Source organism: Bacillus rossius, chromosome 3, assembly GCF_032445375.1.
Source record: "Bacillus rossius redtenbacheri isolate Brsri chromosome 3, Brsri_v3, whole genome shotgun sequence".
Lineage (NCBI taxonomy): Eukaryota > Metazoa > Arthropoda > Insecta > Phasmatodea > Bacillidae > Bacillus > Bacillus rossius.
Window position 1 is genome coordinate 23,662,237 of NC_086332.1, and position 13,768 is coordinate 23,676,004.

General features: G+C 37.2%; 2 protein-coding genes across 3 annotated transcripts in view; one reads left to right on the plus strand and one right to left on the minus strand.

The window, feature by feature from the left end:
- Positions 1 to 201: 201 nt before the first annotated feature.
- Positions 202 to 7,746, minus strand: LOC134530356 (cleavage and polyadenylation specificity factor subunit 4). 2 transcript variants are annotated; one of them, XM_063365112.1, is made up of 5 exons: positions 7,322 to 7,746; positions 6,123 to 6,326; positions 5,755 to 5,944; positions 3,599 to 3,761; positions 202 to 2,788 (listed from the first exon to the last, which is right to left on the minus strand). In XM_063365112.1, exons 1-5 carry the CDS (start codon positions 7,422 to 7,424, stop codon positions 2,576 to 2,578), a joined length of 873 nt encoding a protein of 290 aa, XP_063221182.1. In that variant the 5' UTR covers positions 7,425 to 7,746; the 3' UTR covers positions 202 to 2,575. The 2 variants fall into 2 exon arrangements, with proteins under 2 accessions (XP_063221182.1, XP_063221183.1); XM_063365113.1 differs by having other exon boundaries at positions 202 to 2,782; positions 7,322 to 7,615.
- Positions 7,747 to 7,851: 105 nt separating this feature from the next.
- Positions 7,852 to 13,768, plus strand: part of LOC134530358 (solute carrier family 53 member 1-like) — a 35,249-nt gene continuing 29,332 nt past the window's right edge. The window contains exons 1-2 of the mRNA XM_063365114.1: positions 7,852 to 8,037; positions 10,397 to 10,550. Coding sequence (XP_063221184.1) covers positions 7,969 to 8,037; positions 10,397 to 10,550 — 223 coding nt within the window. The 5' untranslated portion in view covers positions 7,852 to 7,968. The remainder of the gene's footprint in view (positions 8,038 to 10,396; positions 10,551 to 13,768) is intronic.

A 13,768-nucleotide genomic window follows, 5' to 3' on the forward strand; every position in this document is an offset into this window, starting at 1 on the left:
CAAAAATATTACCTTACAATAATCACCAAAAGTTACTGGAAGACTTATGTTGCAATCAGTATAGTGTAGAATGTGTATCGTGAAGTTTTATGGTGTGCACTAATAGGACTCTTAGGTATAAAGAGTTTGATGACAGAAAAGTAATGAAATACAAAATGTGGATTGCTGTGAGGCAAGAGATTCAAGATCAGTGACAAAGTATTTGAAGAAATCTTTTATTCATCCACGTCAATTAATAACACAAATTGCATTAAGATTTGAAAACATTTTTGCCCATGAAAGGAACATCGTTCACCAGTTTAATGCTACGAAGAATTTAAAAATAAATATTCAAGATGAGGATGTCCTTACATGGATTTCAGCGAAAATTATTGCACAAAGTATACAAGAAGAGATACAAGCATTTCATTTAGGTGGATCACGAGGTCAGCTAGTAGTGATTCATCAACTAGCATAAATACGATTGTATTGTACAATCTCTAAGAACATAGTCCATTCACCTGCTGCCATTTGGGCACATCTACAACCAATCTTTAAAGCTCTTCCAAATGGCATTAGGCATGTACACTTCTTGAGCAATGGCCCTGTTACGCAATACCGTAACAAAACAATGTTTTTTTGTAATGGCAACTAAACTCTGAAGAAATTCCAGGTGTAGATGCATTTATATGGAATTATACAGAGAGTGGGCATGGAAAAAGTGCACCAAACGGTGTTGGCGGATTTTGTTGTAAACGCTGGTGGTGATATTAATGTTAATAGAACAATTCGTACAATCTATCCAAGAATGATGTAGCAATACAATTGACAGTCAAGTCATCCAGTAAATGATCAACAGAATTGAAAAGGAGGTGACAAAACAGAAGACATTCAAAGGTACTACCTTGAATGTGCATCAAGTCACAGTGTATTTTCAAACTCTATTCTCGATCAAACTAGCTGTAAGACTCTAACGATGGGAGGTCTCGGCTACTTTTGTAACAGCAATGCTTGTGAGAATTTCAAAATAGGCAATATTAAATATGACCCAAAACCCAGATGAACTGTGGATGAAGTGTTTACTGAATTAGAAGATGATCTTCATTTATCTGAAGTTATGCCAAACATGCTAACTGAAGCACTGAAAGATTATGCTGAAGCTTGAACCAGTGGCTAACAGCAGTTATGCTGCTGTGGTTAATAAAACTGATGAAGAGAATGATTTGCGAATTAAGTTTTTTGAAGATTTGTGATGCCAAAGTACAGACCTTTAGAAAAGATGAAAGTGACATTTCAGATGTGTCCTTTGGCCAAATAATCCATTAGTTGAACAATCCTGATATAATTCGCAAGCAGAAGAGAATATTTCAAATTCCCAAAATTAGTAGACTTTTTGAGCGTTAGCTCTCTCGTTCTAAGAGAAAAGACAAAAGTACTACTTTATTTTGCACATATTTATGTGACGTGTTACTATCAAGAATTATTTCATTGAAATTGTTTTTCTATTCACAAAATTCCCGGCGGTTGTAGAACTTCATTCAGTAAAATGAAACCCAAGAGACACTGTGTTCCATCTTAAATACTTCCTCTATTATTTACAAATTACAATAAAGATGTATATCAGACTTGGTAAGCACTTTAGACCGTAAGTGGTACAAATGTTTTAAACTTATTTTGTCGTGATGAACCTGAAGCCGAAGTTTGTTGCTCAAATTCAAATTCAGACTCATCCTGTATATACGTAAGAAATAATTTTTTTGCAGGTAATACATACATCCGGAATTTCGTACAACCCATGGATAGACAGTTACGGAAACACTAATATGATACTAGTTAAAACACCAATAACAGTTATAATTTTTTGGCTGTTAGTTTTCCATCATTTTACAAAAAGACAACAAAAAATTTTTGTTTCGTCTTCATTTTGTATGTATATTACTTGAAAAACTATTGCATTCACTACACATTATTTTTGTAAACATTAATTATGAACACCACTGAACACAAGAATATTGAATGAAAATTTTAACACTTTTTCATTAACTAAAAAAGTAACATATATTTTAAGGATTATTATCATAAAATTTCAATACAATTATTTTTAATTGATTCCATGTTTTAAACTTATTCAATGCTAAAGTTTAAAATCCAGGTTAATATCAATATTAGTAAAGTTGGCTTCTTTTTATCAGGATGATATTGTATTCAGTTAGCATGGTAATAAGATGACATGAAACAAAAACACTAAAACACCCAAATTGCACCGACACAAAGCAAAAAAAAGATAATTAAAAACATCACTCAGCATCATTTGAAGATTTATTTTAAGTAATTTTAGCTGGCAATGAAAACCAAACACAACCATTCATAAAATAATAAAAACACTTCAATTGTTTGCTGAAAGCCAGATTATTTTATTGAGTCAATAGATAAGTTTTCATTTCAGTGAAACTAACTACCTTAAAATCTTCCAACATTTTTTACGTAAGTTTTTTTTGTTGGATATTGTGGGATTTTCCGGTTGATAGTTTGAACCTCCACTTTGGCAACACTCATTATTTTGCAGACCCATGTTGGTGAGGACGGCGGAATGGCACTACCGCCGGTAGCCGCCGGCCGGAGGGGGATTCTGGCTCTGGCTGAGAAATGCCAGGTGTCCCTTGGGGCACCTGTTGGCATAGTGGCCCTTGCACCCGCACTTGTAGCACGTCACCTCCTCGATGGGCTTCTGGGGCAGTTTGTTGGGGGATATCTCGTCCCCTCCGTCCCCTTTAGGCACGTACACAAAGTTCTTGTTCGGCATCTGAAACTGGACACCACCACAAATCAAGCCTTTCTACAATGTATTTCAACTTTTTTTCAGTCCCTTCATTATGGAGATGCATCTCCTTAATTAAATAACAACCATGTTAATACAAAAATTCCCATTAATAAAGTGTTTTCACAGTCCCTAGAAATTACATAAAAGTTACATATAAGTAATTTGTTAAATACAAAAGTATGGTTTATGTATGTTCCAAAGGTAAGAAATTGCATAAGTAAAGGATTGTATAGTACAAATATTCGAATAATTTAAAGAAACAATGTGAAGCGTAAGCTAAAATAATTCTGTTGCCACTGCTTTGATTCAGTTTTATTGGAGGAGGGGGGGGGGGGGGGGGAAGAAAGCTAGGATATTATATATTCTTCCAAAATGATGGTATGTGTATTTTTGGAAGTAATTTTAAAACCTTTGGTTTATTCTTTTGTCTTAAATATTTTTAAGTAACTTAGTATAGTACAAAATACCTATTGAGTCACACGTGTAGCCATCCTAAATTTTTTATTTACAATCCCTTAAAAATAGTAAATATGGTGCTGTTTGAAATTATGTGCAAGTGTTCTTGGATTGGAGCATATATTTTTTTTGTGTGTTATTATTGTATTAATGAGAAAAATATTTTTAAATTATATTGAATTTGATTCAGAAATTAAAATTAAAAAAAAATGGTGATTAAATTTTGTAATAGTTTGGTTAAAACAAACCAAATAATAGTCCCTTAAGGTTTGTATTTATGAGGTTTGGCTTTCTCCTGAAAAACCCTAAGCCCAGAGAACACGCAAGTGAAATGTTTTGTACCCGGAAGTCTTCCTGTTTCATCTGCGCCTCCCTCAGCTCGGGCGGCATCTTGTTACAGTACAGTGCCTTGTGCCCACTCTCGTGGCAGTAGTGGCACGTGATGGTCACCATCTTCTTGCCGTCCTTCTGCTGGACGTCCGTCGCCGGCAGCTCAAACCTCGGACTGTTGGCACAAAAAAAAAAACCTTCTAACTCGGCTACTATATCCGAAATATTTATTCTGTAGCCTGCAAACAATCTAGACTGCCTCAAAAATACCACAAATGGCAAAACATTTATAACTGCTGCACATTCCTTGAGGGCTAACATTCCAATGCAACTGTAGGTGGTTGAACTTGCACTATGACCCGCATAATCAAACTAAAACACCAAAACAGTTAATATTAATTTAAAGATACAAATGAAAGTGTCTAAACATTTCTTTTTTCCCAAGGCATAAACCAAATGGTTTCCAGATTAGAGCCTAAAGATATGTCTAGATATCCTAATGTCAAGAATAATCTGAACTTTTTTTTTATTTATTTAAATAGTGCAGGATAAAAAAATGTTGACGTCTTCACAATCTAAAATACAGTTTGAAATCATCCCTGTTAGGCAGATTCTGCTAAAGCCTGAAGTTTTAAACCCCCAATACATATAGATAGACAAGACAGTGTCTGACATGGGAGAAACTATGTATAGTTTGTACCCCTAGTAAAAAAAAAAAAAAAAAAAAAAGCTAACAGCAGAAGCTGGAAGCTTGTAACATTACTACATTAGTGAATACCTTTGACGCCTGCAGCTAGGCTGACCGGTCTGTCTGTTCTTTCTCGCCTGCTCCATTAACAATTGAAATACCAAGTGAGCCAACACACGATCACACAATTCTCATCACGATACTGCTCTTTCCTTTGCCCTGCATTAAATGAGGGGCACTGTTTGAAGCTGAACGTCTGGAACATTTGCTTTTTTTCACGACTCCTAAGTTGCCTTTCAAGTGAGAAGCAAAAGAGATATGTAGGTATTGCATGCATGAACCCTTTTCCCTTTCCCGAGTTCTTTGATAGCTTCAGCATTTTGATTATTACTGTTGCCAAGACAAGACAATAATATCCCTGCTTATTAAGCTACACTCCCCTACCCTGACACCGAGCACGGTGTCTAAATGGTTAAACTGTGGACTCACATTTGGAAGAACTCACGTTCAAATGATGATCCAACCATCCTGATTAAGGTTTCCCATAGTGTTCCTGACATCACCCCAGACAATTGTTACTTTCCATTGGCCATGGTTGATTTATTCCACAATTTCCTTTTGTTGAAAATGCCCACCTCTAAAAGGTTGCTGCTGACAATAAGTAAAGACCACTTAAATTTTATAAAAGTATGCTGATGAACCCTAGTCTGCTGGCAGCATTGGACTGGAACCACAGCTTCAACTCAACAAACTGTCACTGATTCTACCCAACTGAATACTCCTCTGCTCTTATGGCTTAAATTGATGGTGTTAAAAAAAAATTTACATTGTTGCATTTATTTTAGGCTCTATTCCTTAAGGCCGCTGTGTACATGGGCAAAAATATGGTGTGAAGAGCTTCAGAAGATATCTCACGGTTTTAAAACTGCTCAAGATATACAAGCCAGGTCTGTTTTAGAAAAGCATTTAATAATACTCTGAGGGCAGAGATGAGTAATCCTGTGTCTATATTAATTTTATAAATTGTATTTTCAGAAGAGTGGAGATGGCTAAAACATATGTTTTCAGATTAATTTGACCTTCATTTCCCCATCATATAATGTTATGAATGCCGTTCAAATCTCATATTTGTTCTATGCACAACATAAAAAGCACGAGCGTCGCCCATAATTCCGCCTAACACAAATATAGCCCTGACTAGGGATCCGTAATTTTATTTTATTTTTTAAAATATATTTATATTTTTTAAATACATTAAACGAAACAAAATACAATTTTACTTGCAATGATTCATTCCCAGGCCAAGTCATACCTCTCCTTCCAATGCGTTACTTACGACACATCTACTCAAAACAAAGAGGCCAGAGAAACTACTGATTTGCCACACATTAATTACTCAATGCTGAGGACACCGTGAACTTGAACCTGGACTCCACGAGGACACCGAAACTCTTAACTGAAGACGGAAAAGCCGACTTACTGCATGAACTTGCAGTCGGAGCCTTCCGGACAGAATCCGGCCACGTAGTTCATGCACAGCACCCTGCGCACGTGTCGGTGCCTGCAGTTGGGGCCGTGTCGACAGAACCCTCTGTCGTACCACGGGCAGTCTTTTATCTTGCTCTCCGGGTCAATGTGCAAGAAGGGGCATTCCTTGTTGTGGCAGGCGTCTGCAACACAGTCATCCATCCTTGTGTCCGCACGCCCCCGGCACGGCATCGCTGGCACTTGTGGCCCTCTTGTTTCTTTGAGCTGGTGAGTTACATCGGGTGTACAAGGAGGGTTCCCCCCTCCCAACCCTTTTAAATATTTAAAATACGGTTAACTGCCACCGGTGGCACTACTTACTGAAGCGCGAGTAGAAGTAACACTCGGGCATCTTGGTCATGTCGTACTCGTGCAGGAACTCGCACTGGTCGCCCTTCTTGCAGAGGCCACGCAGCCAGTGCTTGCACACGATGGTCCTGTCCCCGCGCACATGGCGGAACGGGCACGACGACCCTTTCACGCAAGAACCTTTCGGGTAGAATTCGCACACCGCTGCGATGGACTCTGGAAAACACGCACAATGCCAAACATTAACATGTGATGGTTTAAAAAAATGTAATTGAGAAGCAAATTTCTTGGCTCTAGTGCAGGCAGTGCGGATTTATGGACATGTTCTGCTTGGCTTGTACAATGAGTTTTGTGTGTAAGCACAGAATATTACCAGTACTAAAATCGTCATTTTAGCAGACCCGAGGTACCACTATTCTGTAACAATGGATATTGTGAGTCTAATCTGGAACAGTGTTATGGTTGGCAGATGATGTCCATAATCCTATTGTGAATATTTGTTTAAAAAATTAAGCTTTTGGCCCTACCTAGGCAACAGTAAACATAATACCTAACTAAATGCAAACATGTGCACACACACAAACACACACACACAGAGAAGAAAAAAAAGAGAGCACTAACAATGAATGGGTGGGGTAAACAAATAAACACTAACAAATACAAATAAATATAAATGATTTGTTTGTTACTGGGCCTGCAAACTTCATCATATGTAACAGCCAAAAAGCGTGTAGGCAGCCGACCAGCAAGCGAACCAAATAAACATTAATTCCATCAGTTCAGCTCTGCCCTGCCAACCTGCTGTCATGTGACAGGCAGCTTAGCCAATCAGATGCCAAATCACCATCTGCAGAAAGTCAGCACTGTAGGCCATCAGGTCAGTATGCCAGAGCCTTGAGAGTGAGTACCCATTCCAACTTAAGAGACAGCCCGAGATGGCTTTCTTTTATTCATCCAGCTGACCATACAAGTGTACACAATAGTATCGCGGGCATGTAAAAATATCAATAAATTATTTGTTACACATACAGCTCTTTAACTGTAAAACTTTTGCAGGTAATTAAAATCTTACATATCTTACACTCCTGTCTCATCACAACCACCCCAATGTTTAGTATAATTGAAATAAAAACCTTTGGTTTTTTTGACACCTAAGCCGAAAATAAAAAAAAATAACAATAGATCGAACTAAATTAATAACAGTAACTCACTATCCATCCCAGAAAAAGGTAGAGGTAATGCACCATGTTGTAGTTCTAAAGCAATTTCTATGTCAAACTTTATGGTTTCTACGCTTGCTACGATGAATTCCATTGCAACAAGACTCCACCAAACGCTACACAAAGGTGTACAAAAGCGATGTAATGTTTTACTTAATTTCAACACTGAACATTGTGTTGAACCACAAAAGTCTTAACGAACGTACTAATAAATAATAAACAACAACACAGATGATAATGACAAGATGTATATATACAATAATTGATTAACAACTGTAATATTAACAATTTGTGACTGCGCGTAGCGCTTCAAGCAGTGGTGTGCAAAACTAACAAGTACAACCACAAGTAAATAGTTTTTATTTATTATTTTATTGCATATAAAACTTAAAACTCATAAACCTGCATGTAAAACTCTAAAAAATGAATATTAATTTTTTAAAATGAAAACCGATGTCTTATCCCTGTTTATAGCGCTCACTGCGGAAGTATTCAGCGACACAGTGCCTCAAGAAGTGCATGTAAAGATATTTGAGAACACACCATAGACAAAACACACATTATGCTTGTCTTTTTAAAACTCCACAAATGAACCCGAGATAGTGTGGCAAATAAGAATTCTCCGAAGATTTAGAAATATGAAGTTTACTGAACATCTATCTGCGCATATTACTCCAGAATGGAGAAAGCAATATATAAATTACGAGGTAAGATCCAAAGTAGAACATTTAAATTTGTATTTAGATTAGGAACTTGACTATTGGGCTTCCACCCGGTAAAAGTGTGTTTTTCCTCCGCCGGTTGATCGCCCAGGGCTCCGCGCCGGTGCTTTTGATTTTGATTTTATTTGTCTAGCATTAATGGGAAAAGTGTTGTTTTATTATCTTGTAACTTAATGTGAGGGTCAAAACTTATTTAAATTCATGATTTCGTATTATAAAATATTTTTAAATTATATTATTACCTCGTATAGTGACAATTCTACCGGAAATTTCATAGTAAACAGATCTAAGGATAATTATCAAGAAGTAATACCAAGTAACCTGGGATCGGTAAAAAAGTTCAGCGTGTGGTTAGTAAGGGGAGGAGGGTGCTGGGGTTGCTTGGCAGGACCCTACAGGGCGCAGGAAGAAGGAATTGGTCAGGCCAGGGATGGGATATGGGACCCCTACCTACTGACTTGAGGCAAGGGAGCTGGAGGAGTAGCATAGAGCAGTAAGGTGGGTGATGAGTTTGTGGAGGAGAAGGGAAGAGCAAGAGGGGGAAATGCATAATCTGACGAAAAAGGGAGGAGGAGGGTGGAAAGGTTAGTCAGACTTTATAAGGTGATAATAGGAGGTAGGTGGGGGCAGCTAGGAACTAGGGTACACTGAGGTTGGTATAAAGAATGGATGGATCACAGGTGGAAGAACCAGAGGGAATGGAGGCGAATGGAAAGAGGTAGGAACCCTTTCATTGGGAAGACAGGGAGGAATTGGATTGGGCTTGAAGGAATGCTTTGGGTGAAAGATGCAAGGGATCCGAGGAGCAGTCTAAAAGGGAAGGGTTGGGGGGGGGGGGGGGGGGGCAGTGAGTTAAAAGTGAGGACTTCTTGCACAATTGCGAGTGTAACATATCACTCAGTCAATTAAAAAAACCATCATCAAAATTTAAGTTACAGGTTGGGTTAATAATTAATGTAGTTTGAAAAGAGTAAAATTTTAAAATTTTCGGGGGAGAGCCTCCATAAAAGTAAATAGCCCAGGGCCCCACAAAGTGTAAGGCCACTACTGCTGCTGGGTTTGCTTGGTTGCCGGCCCGGGCACATCGATTAAGGACAAGGAGGGGATGCCAATGGCAAGACAAGAGCCCCTAAAAAGGCTTGTACTTCCCCCATGCTGAGGGCTACGTCCTAGGATGACGAGCATGGTGCTTCCACATGATGTTAAGAATTTTTTTGACCTTAATGGCCCCGACACAAACAACGTAGTATTAACACATGGATAGTCACAGCTATAAGCACTTACACATCACCAAGTAGTACAGTGACCTGACTACAATGAGCACATGATCTTGACCACATTAACTATTTTTGTTGTTTGAACCTTCAAACAATTAATGCTGCTGTAGCGTTAGTGTCAGTAGCGGATCCAGAGGGGGGGGGGCTAAGGGGCTCAAGCCCCCTCCAAAAGCATCTGGGTCCACTATTGTTTTAGTGTTTGCCTTGATAAAGCCTAGCCTCAGCTGGGTCAAGCCCCTCCCAAACCAAAATCCTGGATCCGCCACTGGTTAGTGTGTATTATGAGAGAAAAAAATGAAGTGTTAATGTAATAAAATCCAAACTAGCATGAGAATTGCAAAACTAAGTGCAGAAATAATTTTTGTTCCTTTAATAATTTGGGCTGTGATGATTATTGCTTGACATCATTGTGCAAACACAATATAACAAAAGAAAATAATATACGGTGCAATCTAGCCTACATACACATTTTCGTATTAACACATAAAGTTCTCAAATTACAAATATAGTAAGACTTAAAAGAGCTTATAATCAACCAAAAATATTAATGAGGTTAGCAAATACCTTGGTATTAAGTGAGAGTTAATGTAAGAGTTAACTCTACTTAATACTAACACCGGGCATGTGTAAATGCTTATCATAATCTACACTTGTAACAAATCAGATTGAATGACTATAAGTTCAACTGTTATGTATAGGGACAAGATCATTATACTGAAATTACACTGAAAAGGATGTCAGAACACCATATAACACCAAAATGTAAGTTAGTATACCATAAAGCATTGAAATGCATCTAAAACCATGAAATTTAATCATCATTCTTAATCAGAATTTAACATAAATCATAACAACAATATATTTTAATATATTGAATTCATTTAATGTACTGGCATGGGGTGAATGTGACTTCTCGTGTCTTGTAAACCTGCATATTGTCAAAATTACGGGTGGTGTTCATGACGTCTGTATAGTTAAAAGTTTTGACAGTAGCTTCCCAGTGAGTATATTAACATATAATATTTTTGGTTTGGCTTGCTGGACTGTGGTGGTGCTGGGATATGCAGGAGATGAAGGCAATGCTATATGCAGCCGTGGAGCAGGCCCCATCTGCCGAACTGGTGGAACCGGAGGTTCTTACGAGGTACTTCACCAAGTTCGATGAACAGTTCTTCCATTACTGTGACAAGGAGCTCACCAAGATCAATACCTTCTATTCAGGTACCTGTTTAACATTTATTTATTTATTTAACGTCATTGTAGATGGTAAAGCAACATGCATGTTCTTACGCTTGAGCACATTTGTAAGTTCCGCAGATTGACTATAGAAGTAGATCACAGGCGAGGCTTCCCAGCACCAAATTTTCATGGCCAACATCTACCGTGGCTATTGGTGCAAGACTTAAAACTGTGGACATATTATTCACCTGAACTTCCTCTTTCATTACGAGCTTCATTTCATCTTCAAGCTCTGCCAGCCAGTGACAAGGGGGAGGAACAGGCATTACCTGGGTCACTGCGGGGTTTTCTCAGAAATAAGAGCGGTCAGCTGACCGTATCGTAACAATATCTTAATAAGATAACTGTAGTAAGCAAAAATTTTCATATGCATTTTGTCAGGTGGTGAGACAACTGAGCAAATGCATTTTCATGCTGTTCTCCGTGTGTTATAAAGACACGAAAAATAATGACACTGGTTTGGTTTTCTACGAAACAACATTGATCTCGTTTCGTCATCTAATGCTCTTGTATAATTGATATAGCAGTGTATCAATTTTGTTTTCTGCATATGTTGAACGAATGCTGATAAAATAATTGTTTTCCAATCACTTGGAGTCATGTCCAATACCTCATTTCAATTAAATTTGATGCTGTAGCATTTCTGTAGTCCAATTATAGTATAATCGCACCATTTCAGAGCTTTGATAAACTACTAATTTTGGGCTACCGATTATTCCTTTCGATGCTTGTAAACTGTGACTGTGGCAACTGTCTAAGATTGGCGTGATTTCATTTTGAGAGACAAAATGGTTTAGGTTTACCCTGACTATACTTACTGGAAGGCTAATGTATGTTTTGAATAATAACTTTGCCATTTCTGGAGACCAAAATTCAGCATATTTATTTAACACGTTTAACTCCAAACATTTGTATATTTTTGCGACATCTTCAATTAGGCCACAGTTATTTGACATGACCTAAGGATGTCTAAACTAATTCAAAAGTTGTTCCAAATATGTTTTTCACATCGTATTCGCGCACTAAATGTGTAGTAAAAATTGTATATAATTATAAAACAATGGTATGTGTTGCCCCAAAAAGACATTCTAAAGTGGAATATGTGTTTAGAAATCATTTTGCAGATGATGATGTGAAAGTGTTTTATGAACTTCCACAAAACATGTAGTACTAGCTTAAAGAAGTAGTGCAATTCATAATTTTCTAAAATCTTAGAATGATCATTTTGTAACTGGTTTTAACACCTTATATTTTAGGTTCACAAAAGTTGGGTATTGTGATGGCATTGAATTACATTTATATATTACATGTGTATGTTAAGTAAGGAAATAAATGCATTACTATAGATTAAATGCTTAAGGTATATACCAAAAACAAAAGTCATTCTTTTAAATTGAGGTACGTATATCAGACACTTTGCACATATATTAAATGCAGCATGTATTTTTTTTGTATGTGCAATTAATTGTTATTTGCATTTCTTAGGACTTGTTTCTTAACCAGAACACTGATGGTTTGCACGCTACATTTGGCAATGGTATTAAGATTCCTGAAGCAATTACCGTCTTGGCAGCACACGTTTACGTGTCTTTTTCCTTGAATATTTGTACAGATAAATCTGAAAAGAAAAAAAAAACGTTTTTTTTTTTTTTTTTTTTCCATCAATAGGTTTGAGTTCCATACATTGCACCGATATATGATAGGTATACTGATTCTGTACCTTTTCATGTGTGTCTCAGTTATATGAGCCATCATATAACATGCATATGTGCTGCTTAAAGACCAGAACCTTGCTCTTGACGGAAGTGAAAATTTGTGTCAACTAACTTTGATTAGTAGAGTATGATCAAATATTGCAGAAATAAATGTTGGACATGGTAATCTTTTTTGAAGCACTGTGTAATTCTAGAGATGAAAGACCTATAAGATTGCACATTGGCTTAAAACAATGGGTTACATTTTAATTATTTTATAATAGAATCTCAGTTTTGTGTCTTTTGGGATCTTTATTTAAGTCTTACATTATCTTAATTAATCATTAAATATCATAATTAAATTATAGAAAATTTTATACAGGCAACTAAATTAACTCTGCTCAAAATTTATTAACATCTGCCAAAAAAAAATTTAAGTAGCACTCACTAAGAGGTGGATGAGAGTTGGAACAACAAAAGAATGCATTTTCTCGTGGAATTGGAGTATCCTGATAAAACAACCTATGAAAACCAAACGTATGACACTTTTCTCACTTGTAGATAGTCATGGTTTGGCCCAGCTGGAAAACAACGCTGATCGCCACTACTATAGGCGGGCGATCTGACCACAGAACCATTGTAGCCTGAGTAGCAATAAGACAGGAAGCAACAATGCAAGGGAAGATATGAGTAGGAGATTATAAAGAAAAAGAAAAAAATGTTGTACCCAAGGAAAATTAAATTCTCAAGACTCTTTGTCTCTCACACCAAGTAGCTTATTTAATATTATTGTCATTGTTATTAGGCATTTTTGTGTAGATTTATTATGATAGCTCTTTGTGTTGTCGAGTCACTTTTTTTCCCCATCAGATAATTCATCACGATAGCAATCATACTTAAACACAGCCTTGACTTACGCAGGTCCTGCTTGGCAGTCTGGCTACTGTACTACAGGCAGCACACCCACTAGGGTGCTGCAGAGCTAACTTATTGTCAACCTCAGGAAAGGAGGGTCTGACCGCTTCACAAAGATAGACATCACCATGACTGTGGGTCAGGAAAAAAAGATATGCTCTGGAAAATTGTTTCAAAATAAAGTTGAAGCAAAAAGAGTGGTGCAAGAAGTGAATAAAGTATGGATGAAGAAATAACCAAATATGTTCAAAGCATTGTGTTAAAGGTGTAACATGGTGTGTGACAAAGGGAAAAAGAGAAGAAGTAGAAAGTGGTGATCATAAATGAGAGGAAGAAAATGTAAGGTTGGAAGAAGTAGCTGAATGTTGGAGGAAGTACTTTAGGAAGATAAGACAGGAGAAGTAGGAAAAATAACTGTGGACAAGGGAAATAATTTCATGTGGGAAGAGGTTGAGAATGAAATCAAAGAGAATGAAGGATGAAAAAGTGCCTGGGGTAAATCAATTAATAATGGAAGTGGTGTGGTAGATGTACACATTGTTCATCTAGGGTGGTAAGAGTAGTATGGATGGATGTCAGGTTTCCAGAAGA

Excerpts from the sequence above, each read along its gene's own strand:
- LOC134530356 (XM_063365112.1), bottom strand. The coding sequence starts at position 7,424 with ATGGAATTCATCGTAGCAAGCGTAGAAACCATAAAGTTTGACATAGAA. Across the intron at positions 5,945-6,122 it reads TTACTTCTACTCGCGCTTCA|ACGCCTGCCACAACAAGGAA; the intron begins GTAAGTAGTGCC and ends ACTGTGTTGCAG. Across the intron at positions 2,789-3,598 it reads TGAAACAGGAAGACTTCCGG|TTTCAGATGCCGAACAAGAA; the intron begins GTACAAAACATT and ends GGTGGTGTCCAG.